Here is a 17594-nt window from a genome sequence, read left to right on the forward strand (position 1 = left end):
AAACCCTGAATTAAAACATGTCCTCCTTTGTTGTAAACCTGTCAGGTCTGGTTTACATGCTAAATGTTTGATTTAAAATCAATTGAACAGAGTTGAATTAGGGGTCAAAATAACACTTCCATCAGACAAGATGTGCATTTGATCCCAGAGGATAAAACAATTTCTAGGTCCTTGATGTTAAACCTATTGATGGGTCAGTAACGGTCTGTCCTGTGTGTCCCCAGGGAGTCCAGGTTCTGCTGACCCCATGCTGGAGGCCATCATCCAGGAGAAACTCAAAGGTTTCAGCAGAGAGGCATCCGACAGGAGCGACAAGTACAGGAAATGCAAACAGATGCTGAGTGTAAGAACTCTTCTTGGCTTCCTGTCTGGTGTGTTCCTCATCATATTGTCAGCAGTTCTTGCATAGTCGACCAGAGCAACCAATCAATCTAAAAATATAGAAAGAGAACACTGTTTCCCCAAAGGTGACAGTTTTTCCTCACTTCCAAGAGGTTCTGGTTTGAATAGGAACCGTCGGTGACCAGAGTGTTGTTGTCTCTCTAGGAGGAGAAGGAGAGTAGCTACATATTGTGACCAGAGTGTTGTCTCTCTAGGAGGAGAAGGAGAGTAGCTACATATTGTGACCAGAGTGTTGTCTCTCTAGGAGAAGGAGCGTAGCTACATGTTGTGACCAGAGTGGTGTTGTCTCTCTTGGAGGAGAAGGAGAGTAGCTACATGTTGTGACCAGAGTGTTGTCTCTCTAGGAGGAGAAGGAGCGTAGCTGCATGTTTGCTGATGAGCTGGCCAAGATGGAGGTGAAGCTGAAGGAGCAGCTGAAGACCAACGGCAGCCTGAAGCTGCAGCTGGCAGCCGAGGAGGACCGCTATAAGGTACATTGTAGAGCAGTACTACAGACAGGTCTGAGATCAGCCGAGGAGGACCGCTATAAGGTACATTGTAGAGCAGTACTACAGACAGGTCTGAGATCAGCCGAGGAGGACCGCTATAAGGTACATTGTAGAGCAGTACTACAGACAGGTCTGAGATCAGCCGAGGAGGACCGCTATAAGGTACAATGTAGAGCAGTACTACAGACAGGTCTGAGATCAGCCGAGGAGGACCGCTATAAGGTACAATGTAGAGCAGTACTACAGACAGGTCTGAGATCAGCCGAGGAGGACCGCTATAAGGTACATTGTAGAGCAGTACTACAGACAGGTCTGAGATCAGCCGAGGAGGACCGCTATAAGGTACATTGTAGAGCAGTACTACAGACAGGTCTGAGATCAGCCGAGGAGGACCGCTATAAGGTACAATGTAGAGCAGTACTACAGACAGGTCTGAGATCAGCCGAGGAGGACCGCTATAAGGTACATTGTAGAGCAGTACTACAGACAGGTCTGAGATCAGCCGAGGAGGACCGCTATAAGGTACATTGTAGAGCAGTACTACAGACAGGTCTGAGATCAGCCGAGGAGGACCGCTATAAGGTACATTGTAGAGCAGTACTACAGACAGGTCTGAGATCAGCCGAGGAGGACCGCTATAAGGTACATTGTAGAGCAGTACTACAGACAGGTCTGAGATCAGCCGAGGAGGACCGCTATAAGGTACATTGTAGAGCAGTACTACAGACAGGTCTGAGATCAGCCGAGGAGGACCGCTATAAGGTACATTGTAGAGCAGTACTACAGACAGGTCTGAGATCAGCCGAGGAGGACCGCTATAAGGTACATTGTAGAGCAGTACTACAGACAGGTCTGAGATCAGCCGAGGAGGACCGCTATAAGGTACATTGTAGAGCAGTACTACAGACAGGTCTGAGATCAGCTGAGGAAGACCACTATCAGGTACAGGATAGATTCTGTAGATACCAGTCTAGGAGGGCTACTACCAGGTACATTGTAGACTATGTAGAGCAGTACACAGATCTGAGATCACCAGAGGAGGATCATATAAGGTCAGTTGAGCTTCTGTTTCCTCAAACCCAAAACTGACAGGTCTGGGACCAGGCTAGGAGAATCACTACCAGGTCAGTATAGAGTAGGGTTGCAGACAGGTCTGGGACCAGGCTAGGAGAATCACTACCAGGTCAGTGTAGAGCAGGACTCTCCTACTCCAGAAATGAGAAGCCTGGTCCCAGATCAGAATGTTTTATCCAACCTCCTCTCCTATCAATGGCATGCCATGATATAGCCTGGTCCAAGATCAGAATGTTTTATCCAACCTCCTCTCCTATCATTGTCATGCCATGATATAGCCTGGTCCCAGATCTGGATGTGATAGTGATGTAGCCATCTCCTCTGACTTATCATAGTCATGTCAAAGCACACACAGGTCTGGGACCAGACTAGAATCAGAGCAGATAAATAGATATCAGTCCAGTTGAAGGCCAACTCCAGGGACAGTTGTGTTGATGGGCAGAGCCCGTCCAGAGGAAGGCTTTATTATTGTTTATGTGAGTTCTGGAGACCGCCAGGTTCGGACTCTGAAGTTGTGTCCCAAATGGGACCCTATCCTTGTATAGTGCACTAGACCAGGGTCTGTAGGGCTTTGGACAACAGTATTGCACTATATAGAGAATAGTGTGCCGTTTGGGACACACCCACGGAGATAGCCAGGGACGGGGTTGGACTGAGGACTCCTGTTGCCTGACTAATGCAGGAGTTGGCTTTGTTCAGTGTCTCTGTGGAATTCAAACGGCATGTTCTGGTCTGAAGTCCCTCCTGGTGTAAATCTACTGTCTGAACAGGAACTGTCAAGGCCTTTTTATAGCTGCTATCAATTCATTGTTCGTCACTAGAGGTTAAAACTCCATGAAGGAAAAAATGAGTTCTGCTTTCAAGTGTACTTTTTTACAAAGTAGCTAAGATGAGTCTGATGTTTATTTGATATCAAATAATTTTCTCAACACCCATAATCTTAAATTGATGTCTCCTCCATGTCTCCTGTCTGTCTCCTCCATGTCTCCTGTCTGTCTCCTCCATGTCTCCTGTCTGTCTCCTCCATGTCTCCTGTCTGTCTCCTCCATGTCTCCTGTCTGTCTCCTCCATGTCTCCTGTCTGTCTCCTCCATGTCTCCTGTCTGTCTCCTCCATGTCTCCTGTCTGTCTCCTCCATGTCTCCTGTCTGTCTCCTCCATGTCTCCTGTCTGTCTCCTCCATGTCTCCTGTCTGTCTCCTCCATGTCTCCTGACTATCTCCCTCCATGTCTCCTCCATGTCTCCTGTCTGTCTCCTCCATGTCTCCTGACTGTCTCCGGTCTGTCTCCTGACTGTCTCCGGTCTGTCTCCTCCATGTCTCCGGTCTGTCTCCCTCCATGTCTCCTGACTGTCTCCTGACTGTCTCCTCCATGTCTCCCTCCATGTCTCCTGACTGTCCCCTCCATGTCTCCTGACTGTCCCCTCCATGTCTCCTGACTGTCCCCTCCATGTCTCCTGACTGACTCCTCCATGTCTCCTGACTGACTCCTCCATGTCTCCTGACTGACTCCTCCATGTCTCCTGACTGTCTCCCTCCTACAGAGTCAGGTGGCTGAGAAGGGGCGTGCGCTGAAGGAACTGAAGGACACTCTGTCCGCTCTGATGAAGGACAAGGAGAGACTTGAGGAGGTTAGTATAGTTGGGGAAGTTAGTAAGTACAGCAACACTACACTATAGCTTTAATTTTCCTCCATTCTAGACTTTTCTCTGAACTAAAAACACTCCAAAAGAGCAGCAATTTTCCCCATATCCTAATCTGGCTGGGGTTTAACACATCTCTAATTGGTGAAGTAAAGCAAAGTGACTTCTTATTTTCCATTCAATTACTCTGGACCACAGAGGAGTCCACATTGGGCCCGGGAAACTGCTGAAGGGTAGCTCGCTCGCGTACGCATTCGTCACTAAGAGCAACAAAACGACCCAATTTGAGGTTGAGACTGTCAATTAAATTGGCGTCTGGTTCAAACTTCCAGTAAAACACAAACCTTCCATTGCCTTTTGTAAATGAGAGGATATTCTTTTTTTTAATGAATGACTAATTAAACTGTTTGTGAGAGAGAGAGGGGGAGAGAGAGACAGAGGAGAGAGAGACTGGGGGAAGAGGGAGAGACTGGGGGAAGAGAGAGAGAGACTGGGGGAAGAGAGAGAGAGACTGGGGGAGAGAGAGAGAGACTGGGGGGGAGAGAGAGAGACTGGGGGAGAGAGAGAGAGACTGGGGGGAGAGAGAGAGACTGGGGAGAGAGAGAGAGACTGGGGGGGAGAGAGAGAGAGACTGGGGGAGAGAGAGAGAGACATGGGGGGGGGAGTGAGACGGGGGGAGAGCGAGAGACGGCGGGAGAGGGAGACATTGGGGGGAGAGAGAGACGGGGGAGAGAGAGACGGGGGGAAAGAGAGAGAGAGACAGGGGAGATAAACTGGGGGAGAGCGAGCGAGACGGGGAGAGCGAGACGGGGGGAGAGAGACGGAGAGAGAGAGGGGGGGAGAGACATGGGGGAGACGGGGGGGAGGAGAGAGACGGGGGGGGAGAGAGACGGGGGGGGACATGGGGGGAGAGCGAGACGGGGGGAGAGAGAGAGAGACATGCGGGAGAGAGAGACATTGGGGGAGAGAGAGACATTTGGGGGAGAGAGAGAGACGGGGGAGAGAGAGAGACAGGGGGAGATAAACTGGGGGAGAGCGAGCGAGACGGGGGAGAGAGAGAGGGGGGAGAGAGAGAGACGGGGGGAGAGAGACAGGCGGAGACGGGGGGAGAGAGACATGGGGGAGACGGGGGGGGAGAGAGAGACAGACAGGGGGAAGATAAACTGGGGGAGAGACGGGGGAGAGAGAGACATGGGGGGGGAGAGAGGTACATTCGGGGGAGAGAGTGAGAGACATGGGGAGAGAGAGGGGGGTGGCGGGAGAGAGGGAGGGTCTGAGCGGAGGGAGGGGGTGGAGGGAGCGAGAGACCGATGAAGGGAGAGGGACCAAGCGGAGGGAGGGAGAGGGAGGGAGGGAGGGAGAGGGAAGGAGTGGGCGGAGGGAGAACGACCATAGTTCTAGGTGCTGCTGTGAGGTGGTTGTGGCCAGTATTGACTCTCCTGGAGAGGAGGGACATAGAAATGTAGCTGAAGTTAGATCTGTAGCTGGCTAACATGCTGACCACACCGAGCGTTGCAAAATAAATGTACACCACATACATGTTATTCAATCATTGCACCCACACTGCTCGCACGCACCAAGGAGTGTCTGCGTTGCCAAGCACTAAAATAGAAGTCAGTTCTATTTGTGACGCTTAACGCGGTGGAAGTCCTGCCTCTCCCATCTCCTCATTGGTTTATAGAAGCATATATCCACTTGCCATCACCTCATTGGTTATACCCACGTGGGTGATTGAAAGATGATCTGAGGTCGGTCGGTCAGTTGTGGTAATACACCTTATTATGAAAGTTAGATGTCAATCGCCATATAAGGTCCAAAGAAGAAAAAGGAGGAGGAGGAGGAGAGATGACTAGAAACTATTCGGTTGATTATTTTTTGTGTGGATTAAAAGTCAGAGTAGAGGACCTTGTGAATTTCAGGTAAAATAACAACTCAATTTTTATATCCCAGGACAAATTAGCTAGCAACAGCAAGCTAGCTAGCTAAATTGCCATAAATGTTTAATGCTTTTCGACCTGTCCCCAAATTAATATAATTGGTTCAGATTGTTTTGATATTTCAACCTGGGTGCGTGTCCGGTCCGGGCATGGTGTCTGTGTTTTCTTCTCAGGACCAGCTACACTTTGAGTGACGTTTCAGGCATGGTACTTCTTAGCATCAAAAGATCATATTTACAATATATGAATACTTTTCCTCCACAAGATAGCACAGTTCTGTTAGAGAAAATACAAGATAAGTTATTTTAAAAGTTTATCTTTCCAATCCTAAATATATAATAATGTAATAGTGTCTGTTGTCTTGTCTGTCCCCACCAGGATCTCCAGACGAGTGCTGGTGCTGGTAGGAAGACGGAGGCTGTAGTGTCAGAGGAGATGAGAATTCAGTCTGTGTTCCTGCAGTATCCCCTGCCCTACCCCCAGGATGCCCCCACTCCACTGCTGGTCCCCCAGAGCCCCACACAGCTGCACTTTGGGAACCCCTACTCCACCTCAGACACAAGAGGTTGGTCCCCCCCTTACTAACCCTACTCCACCTCAGTCACATTTCAGTTTAATATAAGAGGTTGGTCCCCCTTACTAACCCTACTCCACCTCAGTCACATTTCAGTTTAATATGAGAGGTTGGTCCCCCCTTACTAACCCTACTCCACCTCAGTCACATTTCAGTTTAATATGAGAGGTTGCCCCCCCCCCTTACTAACCCTACTCCACCTCAGGCACATTTCAGTTTAATATGAGAGGTTGCCCCCCCCTTACTAACCCTACTCCACCTCAGTCACATTTCAGTTTAATATGAGAGGTTGGTCCCCCCCCCTTACTAACCCTACTCCACCTCAGTCACATTTCAGTTTAATATGAGAGGTTGCCCCCCCTCTCCCCTTACTAACCCTACTCCACCTCAGGCACATTTCAGTTTAATATGAGAGGTTGGTCCCCCCTTACTAACCCTACTCCACCTCAGTCACATTTCAGTTTAATATGAGAGGTTGCCCCCCTTACTAACCCTACTCCACCTCAGTCACATTTCAGTTTAATATAAGAGGTTGGCCCCCCTTACTAACCCTACTCCACCTCAGTCACATTTCAGTTTAATATGAGAGGTTGCCCCCCCTTACTAACCCTACTCCACCTCAGTCACATTTCAGTTTAATATGAGAGGTTGGTCCCCCCTTACTAATCCTACTCCACCTCAGTCACATTTTAGTTTAATATGAGAGGTTGGTCCCCCCTTACTAACCCTACTCCACCTCAGTCACATTTCAGTTTAATATGAGAGGTTGGTCCCCCCTTACTAACCCTACTCCACCTCAGTCACATTTCAGTTTAATATGAGAGGTTGGTCCCCCCTTACTAACCCTACTCCACCTCAGTCACATTTCAGTTTAATATGAGAGGTTGTCCCCCCCTTACTAACCCTACTCCACCTCAGTCACATTTCAGTTTAATATAAGAGGTTGCCCCCCTTACTAACCCTACTCCACCTCAGTCACATTTCAGTTTAATATGAGAGGTTGCCCCCCCCTTACTAACCCTACTCCACCTCAGTCACATTTCAGTTTAATATGAGAGGTTGGTCCCCCCCCCCTTACTAATCCTACTCCACCTCAGTCACATTTTAGTTTAATATGAGAGGTTGGTCCCCCCTTACTAACCCTACTCCACCTCAGTCACATTTCAGTTTAATATGAGAGGTTGCCCCCACCTTACTAACCCTACTCCACCTCAGTCACATTTCAGTTTAATATAAGAGGTTGCCCCCCTTACTAACCCTACTCCACCTCAGTCACATTTCAGTTTAATATGAGAGGTTGGTCCCCCCTTACTAATCCTACTCCACCTCAGTCACATTTTAGTTTAATATGAGAGGTTGGTCCCCCCCTTACTAACCCTACTCCACCTCAGTCACATTTCAGTTTAATATGAGAGGTTGGTCCCCCTTACTAACCCTACTCCACCTCAGTCACATTTCAGTTTAATATGAGAGGTTGGTCCCCCTTACTAACCCTACTCCACCTCAGTCACATTTCAGTTTAATATGAGAGGTTGGTCCCCCCTTACTAACCCTACTCCACCTCAGTCACATTTCAGTTTAATATGAGAGGTTGCCCCCCCTTACTAACCCTACTCCACCTCAGTCACATTTCAGTTTAATATGAGAGGTTGGTCCCCCTTACTAACCCTACTCCACCTCAGTCACATTTCAGTTTAATATAAGAGGTTGCCCCCCCCCTCTCCCCTTACTAACCCTACTCCACCTCAGTCACATTTCAGTTTAATATGAGAGGTTGCCCCCACCTTACTAACCCTACTCCACCTCAGTCAGTCACATTTCAGTTTAATATAAGAGGTTGCCCCCCTCTCCCCCTTACTAACCCTACTCCACCTCAGTCACATTTCAGTTTAATATGAGAGGTTGCCCCCACCTTACTAACCCTACTCCACCTCAGTCACATTTCAGTTTAATATGAGAGGTTGGTCCCCCCCCTTACTAACCCTACTCCACCTCAGGCACATTTCAGTTTAATATGAGAGGTTGGTCCCCCTTACTAACCCTACTCCACCTCAGTCACATTTCAGTTTAATATGAGGTTGGTTCCCCCCTTACTAACCCTACTCCACCTCAGTCACATTTCAGTTTAATACGAGAGGTTGCCCCCTTACTAACCCTACTCCACCTCAGTCACATTTCAGTTTAATATGAGAGGTTGCCCCCCCCTTACTAACCCTACTCCACCTCAGTCACATTTCAGTTTAATATGAGAGGTTGGTCCCCCCTTACTAACCCTACTCCACCTCAGTCACATTTCAGTTTAATATGAGAGGTTGGTCCCCCCCTTACTAACCCTACTCCACCTCAGTCACATTTCAGTTTAATATGAGAGGTTGGTGGCTCCCGTGTTGTCCCATACATACATATCTATTTCCCTTCTAACTCTATTCACATTCATTCAATTGCTATTCATTTCATGTGTAATTTATTGTACCTTGTACCTGGAAAATTATTCAATATGCTAACATAGGATATAGAAACGCCGGTAACTTTCCCAGGTTTTCCAGCAATCCCGGTTGAAGGATTCCTGGATTTCCTGATTCTGAGTATTATCCAACTGGGAATTTTGAGAAAGCGGAATTTTTCAACCCTAATATGATTCTATTCCTTTGGCCCTCTCTTCCCCATCACTCTAGACGGAGCGGACGGGGAGTTCTCTGATGACCTGCTGCCCCGCCTTCCTCCTGTGGGCCCCCCCTCCTGGGATAGTAACGTGGTCTGCATCCAGCCAGCACGCAACCTCAGCCGGCCCGACGGCCTGGAGGACCCAGAGGAGCAGCAGAACAACAACAATGTGAGTCAGCTAGTCTGAGAACAACAATGGTAGTTATCTAGTCTGAGAACAACAATGGTAGTTATCTAGTCTGAGAACAACAATGGTAGTTATCTAGTCTGAGAACAACAATGGTAGTTATCTAGTCTGAGAACAACAATGGTAGTTATCTAGTCTGAGAACAACAATGGTAGTTATCTAGTCTGAGAACAACGGTAGTTAGCTAGTCTGAAAAAATCCACAATGTCAGTTAGTCTGCCTTAAAGATAGACCAGAGGAGGCTGGTGAGGGGAGGACAGCTCCTAGTAATAATTGGAGTTGAATAAAGTGTACGTTATGAAAGCATGTTTGATACTGTTCCCTTCATTCCAGCCTTACAGCTGTCCTCTGATTTAAGTGACACCAGCCTCCACTGAGGTTCTCAGTGATATGTTGCATCATACACAGTGGGAGGAGGATTTCTGCTTCAACAGTTGTGTGTGTGTGTGTGTGATAGATAGTATTTCTGAAGTAGTTTTCTACCCTCCACCACAGGGCAATGCCAATGAACAGCCTGCAGCAACTACTGAACCCCACAGCCCATTCTTAAATGATGGACAGACTCCCCTTGGCTTTGAGTCCAGGTAACACACACACACACACACACACACACTGAAGGGCTGCGCTCCCCAAAATGCATTGAAGTTGGTCTCTCACCCCAGCACAGCAGCTTCCCAGCTCCAACCTGTGTAAAGTCTTTGTTCTGTAATGTAGGTGTTAACATGAGTGGCCCAGCTAGTGGCCCACCCACGTAGAGTAGACCCCCTGACAGATGGTCTTTATTAGCCTGTTAGCTGTCCTGCTCTGCTCCCTCTGCCAACATCATCACTTGGCCGCTCATTAACCCAACACCCTCTCAATGCCTTCTCTCCCTGTTGCTCTCTCAAAACCTTCTGTCTGTCGCTCTCTCAATACCATCTCTCTCTGTCGCTCTCTCAATACCTTCTCTCCCTGTTTCTCTCTCAATACCATCTCTCTCTGTCGCTCTCTCAATACCTTCTGTCTGTCGCTCTCTCAATACCATCTCTCTCTGTCGCTCTGTCAATACCTTCTCTCCCTGTTTCTCTCTCAATACCATCTCTCTCTGTCGCTCTCTCAATACCTTCTCTCCTGGTTGCTCTCTCAATACTTTCTCTCTTGGTTGCTCTCTCAATACCTTCTCTCTCTGTTGCCCTCTCAATACCTTCTCTCTCTGTTGCCCTCTCAATACCTTCTCTCTCTGTTGCTCTCTCAATACCTTCTCTCTCTGTTGCCCTCTCAATACCTTCTCTCTCTGTTGCCCTCTCAATACCTTCTCTCTCTGTTGCCCTCTCAATACCTTCTCTCTCTGTTGCCCTCTCAATACCTTCTCTCTCTGTTGCCCTCTCAATACCTTCTCTCTCTGTTGCTCTCTCTCCGTCTCTCCCTGTTGCCCTCTCTCCGTCTCTCCCTGTTGCCCTCTTAATACCTTCTCTCTCTGTTGCCCTCTCTCCGTCTCTCCCTGTTGCCCTCTTAATACCTTCTCTCTCTGTTGCCCTCTCTCCGTCTCTCCCTGTTGCCCTCTTAATACCTTCTCTCTCTGTTGCCCTCTCTCCGTCTCTCCCTGTTGCCCTCTTAATACCTTCTCTCTCTGTTGCCCTCTCTCCGTCTCTCCCTGTTGCCCTCTTAATACCTTCTCTCTCTGTTGCTCTCTCTCCGTCTCTCCCTGTTGCCCTCTTAATACCTTCTCTCTCTCCGTCTCTCCCTGTTGCCCTCTTAATACCTTCTCTCTCTGTTGCTCTCTCTCCGTCTCTCCCTGTTGCCCTCTCAATACCTTCTCTCTGTTGCTCTCTCTCCGTCTCTCCCTGTTGCCCTCTCAATACCTTCTCTCTCTGTTGCTCTCTCTCCGTCTCTCCCTAACCTTACTTTGTTTCTTTCCCCATCTCCTCCTTCCTCTCTCTCCGTCTCTCCTCTGTGCAGTGTGAACGTCCACATGCGCTGTCCACTGTGTGAGTTGATCTTCCCGCCCAACTACGACCAGAGTAAGTTTGTGGAGCATGTAGAGAGCCACTGGAAGGTGTGCCCCATGTGCAGCGAGCAGTTCCCCCTCGACTGTGACCAGAAGGTCTTTGAGAACCACGTGCTCACCCACTTTGACTCCGCCAACGTGCTCAACTTTGACTAAAAACCTCATCCCCGCTACAACCTTAATTTTCTGTCAGTCGCCACTGAAATGAAACTGCCTTGCTCTTTTCCCCTGCCACATGTAACAGGTGTGACGATCTCATTCTGATTCACTTTTAGGACCGGTGACGTTTTGATGAGCGTCTTTTATTAACTAGGGAAACGGTCTTCTTATTCGGCAGTGTGATTGGTGCTCTGATTTGAGGTATAATTCAGACCAGGGCTGCATATATCTGTGTGAATCAGTCTTTAATAATCACTTCTTTAACATGAAGTGTCCCATTTGTTATTCCTCTGATTGTATTAGTGAGATGTTATGGCTGTGCTCATCTCTGACCACGTGATCAGTCCCAGACACTACTAGACTATGTGAAGTCAGGGACTGACCACGTGATCAGTCCCAGACACTACTAGACTATGTGAAGTCAGGGACTGACCACGTGATCAGTCCCAGACACTACTAGACTATGTGAAGTCAGGGACTGACCACGTGATCAGTCCCAGACACTACTAGACTATGTGAAGTCAGGGACTGACCACGTGATCAGTCCCAGACACTACTAGACTACGTGAAGTCAGGGACTGACCACGTGATCAGTCCCAGACACTACGTGAAGTCAGGGAAAGTAAGCTCCATCAAACATGCATTTCAACTGTTCCAACCCAAATGCTTTTCCCTGAGCTTCATAGTCAAATTCAGGTATTCATGATGTTTAGAAAGCAGCCACCTCGGTGCACTATATGCAGACAGACGGGACAAATCATTTGCTTCTAAACCTGATTATTATATTATCTTTAAATCATCTATTGTAGAATAATCTTTTAAGAGCCAACGGCATCATAAGCTTTTTCAGTATGTGTATGTCTGGTTAGAAAGAGCTGTTATATTTTAGTGTCAGTTGATTCTCATGATTTAGTTCACTGGTTTGGTTGTCTGAATAAAGAAGTCATGTTTCACCTTTCACTACTGATTAACATGCATGTCAGGATTCTGTTATTTCACGATTATAGAAAACCTTTGATTTCTTTGAGTCCCATGTAATGAAATCTTAACTAATAAAGTCTGTTTGGAACAATATAGAGTATCAGCCTATACTATAGCCACTTACTTCCATGCCTTGTACACGTACATACTCCTTTGTAAAACAGACCTGGGTCTCAATGTTTTAATGTAAAACATCTGTAATGGTGCAGAAATGTCCAGGAACACAGAGGCAGTTGTATTGTAATCACAACTACATTCCTAAAACAGCTAGTTTTGTACATCAGTCAGTTCCAAAACAACCTCTGCTGTTGCCTTAGTTTATAGGGGTGGCAGGTAGCCTAGTGGTTAGAGCCAGTAACCAAAAGGTTGCTAGATGGAATCCTCCAGCTGACAAGGTAAAAATCTGTCGTTCTGCCTCTGAACAAGGCAATTAACACACTGTTCCCCGGTAGGCCGTCATTGTAAATAAGAATTTGTTCTTTAACGGACATGCCTAGTTAAATACATATATAGGATACACACACACAGTAAGGGTCATCATTCTCCAGAAACATATGAAAATATAAATTTAATGCACTTGAGACAATACATTTACTATACACAATATATCAAATACTTCCCTCCATATGTACTGGCAGTATAATACTGTCACTGACCATCTACATAATGCATTCCAAATGGCACCCTATTCCCTATTTAATGCACTACTTTTGACCAGAGCCATATGGACTATAGAGGGAATAGGCTACCATTTGGGACGCACCCTTAACGTGTAGTTCTGGTTGGGTTGTTGATTAGCCCCTTGCTCTCTGATCACCAGTATGACACAGTACCTTTCATTAGACTACATATAGAGGCTAGAGGGACAAAAGAGGAGCAATAGACCAGAATTAAGATCTGGCCATCTTATTTTGACAAGAATGTCTACTGTAACTCAAGTTAGCCATTCCTGAAGAGTCACTATGAAGCTATACACAGATACTTACTGGATTGGAACTCAATCTTGTGGTCTACAATTCAAGGCAACCAGATACATAATCTCACCCCGGGAAACACTGGAGATCTGAACAAATGTAAAACTCCTTGGAAAGGTTGAGTACTTCCAGTCTGGCTCTCTCTAGTTCCTGTGACTGCTACATGTCAGGTTGGTGTGTGTAGCAGCAGAGTTATTGGCAACGAAAACCATCCTAATTCTGTTGGCAACTGGTTACTACAAAGTGCTTAAATGCGTCACCCGGCTTTGGCGAAGAGGATAACTGCTCAGCACCCTAGAATGGAAGGGTTCTGGATAACTGGGACGGCTGTGACACCCAATCCCAAGATTCCAGTGAACAGCTGACTCTAAAATACTTTGTGTTTCCCAAATGGCTCCCTATATAGTGCACTACTTTTGTTTGACCAGGACCCACATGGCTCTAGTCAAAAGTAGTGCGCTATATAGGGAATAGGGTACCGTTTGGGACGCATCCTATCAGAACACACGGGCAGGATTGTGGTGCTGAAATGCTTGTGGTGAATTGTCACCCGAGTCTTTTAGTTCTAAAACACAAAACAAGTGAAAATCCTGGCAAAGTGAATCATAAAAATACACTTTCAGAACAGAACACGGCAAGAAAAATATAAGAGCTTACTATTTTACACCTGATTATGAAAGTTTATACATCCTTCAGGAATATATCGTCGTCTTTGACAAACATTCAGGTTTTGTGATGGTGTGGTGGTGATGCTTGCTTTCTCCCCTGGCCTCCCCACTCTCATGCCTCTTTTCAAACACAGCATTACCTGAACACTCAAGTCAAATTCATTGGGTTTCAATGTACACAACATATCTGTATGTAACTGTTCCACCATGTTTTGCTCTACTGAACAGCCCAGAAGCCTGGCTGTGAACCTTGACTCATGGTGCTGTCAAGACCATTGGGAACTCGCAGGGAGAAAACAGGTCAAATCATGACATCAGAGCTCTAGAAAGATGCCAGTTTCCGAGTTGGTTGACCGTTCGGAATTCCCACAAAAAGAAAAGATCCCTGCACTGAAGTGGGAGAGTTCCGAACTGTTTTGAACGTGGCAATACGCGCTCTTTCTAACGCATCATCTTAACAGCAAGCCCTATGTGCCAACAACATGATCAAAAAGACACATGATCGCTCAAATGAGAAAAAGAATACAGCTGTGAAGAAAATACATTCCAAAAAATGTTTAAAATATATACATATATACAAATAAGGTCATTTAAAAACATGCAATAAAAGAGTAGTGTACTGGGTCCATAGAAACAGAATCACTAGAACAGGATGATGTTCAAGGGATTCTATTTCTGTGGGGACGGTGCTACTGCTGCATCTTGTGGATGTGGGTGGAGACTGGCGGGTGGATGTGGGTGGAGACTGGCGGGTGGGTGTGGGTGGAGACTGGCGGGAGGGTGTGGGTGGAGACTGGCGGGAGGGTGTGGGTGGAGATTGGCGGGTGGAAGTTGATGGTGTGGTGCCTCAGGCCCTGGGACGTCTTGTAGCTCTTCCCACAGCGGCACTTGAAGGGCTTGCGGATGTGGATCTGTGTCCGGTGGCCGTTCTTGGCGTGGTACTTGATCCCGTTCACATTCTGAATGAGGGGGAGGGGACAGTACAGAGTGGAAGAGGGCAGAGTAAGCTAAGTTTGAATTAGTCCAGTGTTCACCAACTCCAGTCCTGAGGTGCTACTGGGTGTGTACAGGGCCCTTTGATCTAGCCCTGATTCACACACATCTGATTCAAATATTCAACCAATCAGGGTCTTCGACTGGATTTGGAGAACACTGGATCAGTCTCCTATAACAGTCATGAGTCTCTCACCACACTACAGTACCCTAGATTCACCTAGAGATGTGTTCAGTCAACTAAACCTGACTCAGCGCTCTACACAGCTCTTTGCATGTTTACTGTACAGCCTAGTGAGAATAGAATAAAAATATACTTGATTATTTCTACATCTCGCAAAGGATTCCAGATGTCTTCTGTCAGCTGATCTAACTCAACGTCCTTCATCTCTGCGTGCTTCCTGTACAGCCTAGAGCAGGCCTGTCAATTTCATTTAGCCCCGGGGGCCGCATTCGGTCTTCAACACTCCCCGGGGGCTACACTGAAAATATATTTCCTCACTGAAAATATGTGCAAAACAATTGTCCTATATTTTTTTATACTCCCCGACTGTCTAGCTTTCACTTGGGTGATTATCAGTGAGCTGGACACAGTCAAGATGCTGTATATGAATGTAGTGATTATCAGTGAGCTGGACACAGTCAAGATGCTGTATATGAATCTAGTGATTATCAGTGAGCTGGACACAGTCAAGATGCTGTATATGAATGTAGTGATTATCAGTGAGCTGGACACAGTCAAGATGCTGTATATGAATGTAGTGATTATCAGTGAGCTGGACACAGTCAAGATGCTGTATATGAATGTAGTGATTATCAGTGAGCTGGACACAGTCAAGATGCTGTATATGAATGTAGTGATTATCAGTGAGCTGGACACAGTCAAGATGCTGTATATGAATGTAGTGATTATCAGTGAGCTGGACACAGTCAAGATACTGTAAGAATGTAGTGATTATCAGTGAGCTGGACACAGTCAAGATACTGTATGAATGTAGTGATTATCAGTGAGCTGGACACAGTCAAGATACTGTAAGAATGTAGTGATTATCAGTGAGCTGGACACAGTCAAGATACTGTAAGAATGTAGTGATTATCAGTGAGCTGGACACAGTCAAGATACTGTATGAATGTAGTGATTATCAGTGAGCTGGACACAGTCAAGATACTGTATGAATGTAGTGATTATCAGTGAGCTGGACACAGTCAAGATACTGTAAGAATGTAGTGATTATCAGTGAGCTGGACACAGTCAAGATACTGTATGAATGTAGGTACAATATCATTTCTACGCAGTTTCAAAATGGTTTTACTCATTTTAAAGTATATTGAGTTCACAGGAGGCTGCTGAGGAGAGGACGGCTTATAATAATGGCTGTAACAGAGGAAATGGAATGGCAACAAACACCTGGAAACCATGGGATTGATGTATTTGATACCGTTCCACTAAGCTGGTTGAGAGAATGCCAAGAGTGTACAAAGTTGTCATCAAGGCAAAGGGTGGCTATTTTGAAGAAACTCAAATATATTTGTTTAACAGTTTTTTGGTTACTACATGATTCCATGTGTGTTATTTCATAGTTTTGAGTTCTTCACTATTATTCTACAATGTAGAAAATAGTAAAAAATAAAGAAAAACCCTGGAATGAGTAGGTGTCCAAACTTTTGACTGGTACTGTATATATCATGTTTCTTGTACAGCCTAGTCTACTACTAACTATATATCATGTTTCTTGTACAGCCTAGAGTCTACTACTAACTATATATCATGTTTCTTGTACAGCCTAGAGTCTACTACTAACTATATATCATGTTTCTTGTACAGCCTAGAGTCTACTACTAACTATATATCATGTTTCTTGTACAGCCTAGAGTCTACTACTAACTATATATCATGTTTCTTGTACAGCCTAGAGTCTACTACTAACTATATATCATGTTTCTTGTACAGCCTAGAGTCTACTACTAACTATATATCATGTTTCTTGTACAGCCTAGAGTCTACTACTAACTATATATCATGTTTCTTGTACAGCCTAGTCTACTACTAACTATATATCATGTCTACTAGTCTAACTATATATCATGTTTCTTGTACAGCCTAGTCTACTACTAACTATATATCATGTTTCTTGTACAGCCTAGAGTCTACTACTAACTATATATCATGTTTCTTGTACAGCCTAGTCTACTACTAACTATATATCATGTTTCTTGTACAGCCTAGAGTCTACTACTAACTATATATCATGTTTCTTGTACAGCCTAGTCTACTACTAACTATATATCATGTTTCTTGTACAGCCTAGAGTCTACTACTAACTATATATCATGTTTCTTGTACAGCCTAGAGTCTACTACTAACTATATATCATGTTTCTTGTACAGCCTAGAGTCTACTACTAACTATATATCATGTTTCTTGTACAGCCTAGTCTACTACTAACTATATATCATGTTTCTTGTACAGCCTAGAGTCTACTACTAACTATATATCATGTTTCTTGTACAGCCTAGTCTACTACTAACTATATATCATGTTTCTTGTACAGCCTAGTCTACTACTAACTATATATCATGTTTCTTGTACAGCCTAGAGTCTACTACTAACTATATATCCTGTTTCTTGTACAGCCTAGAGTCTACTACTAACTATATATCCTGTTTCTTGTACAGCCTAGTCTACTACTAACTATATATCCTGTTTCTTGTACAGCCTAGAGTCTACTACTAACTATATATCCTGTTTCTTGTACAGCCTAGTCTACTACTAACTATATATCATGTTTCTTGTACAGCCTAGTCTACTACTAACTATATATCCTGTTTCTTGTACAGCCTAGAGCCTTGTACAGCCTAGAGTCTAC

General features: G+C 45.6%; 2 protein-coding genes across 3 annotated transcripts in view; one reads left to right on the forward strand and one right to left on the reverse strand.

Moving 5' to 3' along the window:
* Positions 1-12185, forward strand: part of tax1bp1b (Tax1 (human T-cell leukemia virus type I) binding protein 1b) — a 30716-nt gene extending 18531 nt beyond the window's left edge. Inside the window, exons 11-17 of the mRNA XM_042318496.1 lie at positions 225-343; positions 747-872; positions 3505-3591; positions 5919-6105; positions 8790-8947; positions 9461-9549; positions 10904-12185. Coding sequence (XP_042174430.1) covers positions 225-343; positions 747-872; positions 3505-3591; positions 5919-6105; positions 8790-8947; positions 9461-9549; positions 10904-11108 — 971 coding nt within the window. The 3' untranslated portion in view covers positions 11109-12185. The remainder of the gene's footprint in view (positions 1-224; positions 344-746; positions 873-3504; positions 3592-5918; positions 6106-8789; positions 8948-9460; positions 9550-10903) is intronic.
* A 456-nt stretch (positions 12186-12641) lies between these two features.
* Positions 12642-17594, reverse strand: part of jazf1b (JAZF zinc finger 1b) — a 45319-nt gene continuing 40366 nt past the window's right edge. For both annotated transcript variants that reach the window (XM_042318488.1, XM_042318487.1), the window contains one exon: positions 12642-14693. In XM_042318488.1, coding sequence (XP_042174422.1) covers positions 14424-14693 — 270 coding nt within the window. In that variant the 3' untranslated portion in view covers positions 12642-14423. The remainder of the gene's footprint in view (positions 14694-17594) is intronic.

The sequence above is a fragment of the Oncorhynchus tshawytscha genome, unplaced genomic scaffold (assembly GCF_018296145.1).
Source record: "Oncorhynchus tshawytscha isolate Ot180627B unplaced genomic scaffold, Otsh_v2.0 Un_contig_4572_pilon_pilon, whole genome shotgun sequence".
Taxonomy (NCBI): Eukaryota; Metazoa; Chordata; class Actinopteri; order Salmoniformes; family Salmonidae; genus Oncorhynchus; species Oncorhynchus tshawytscha.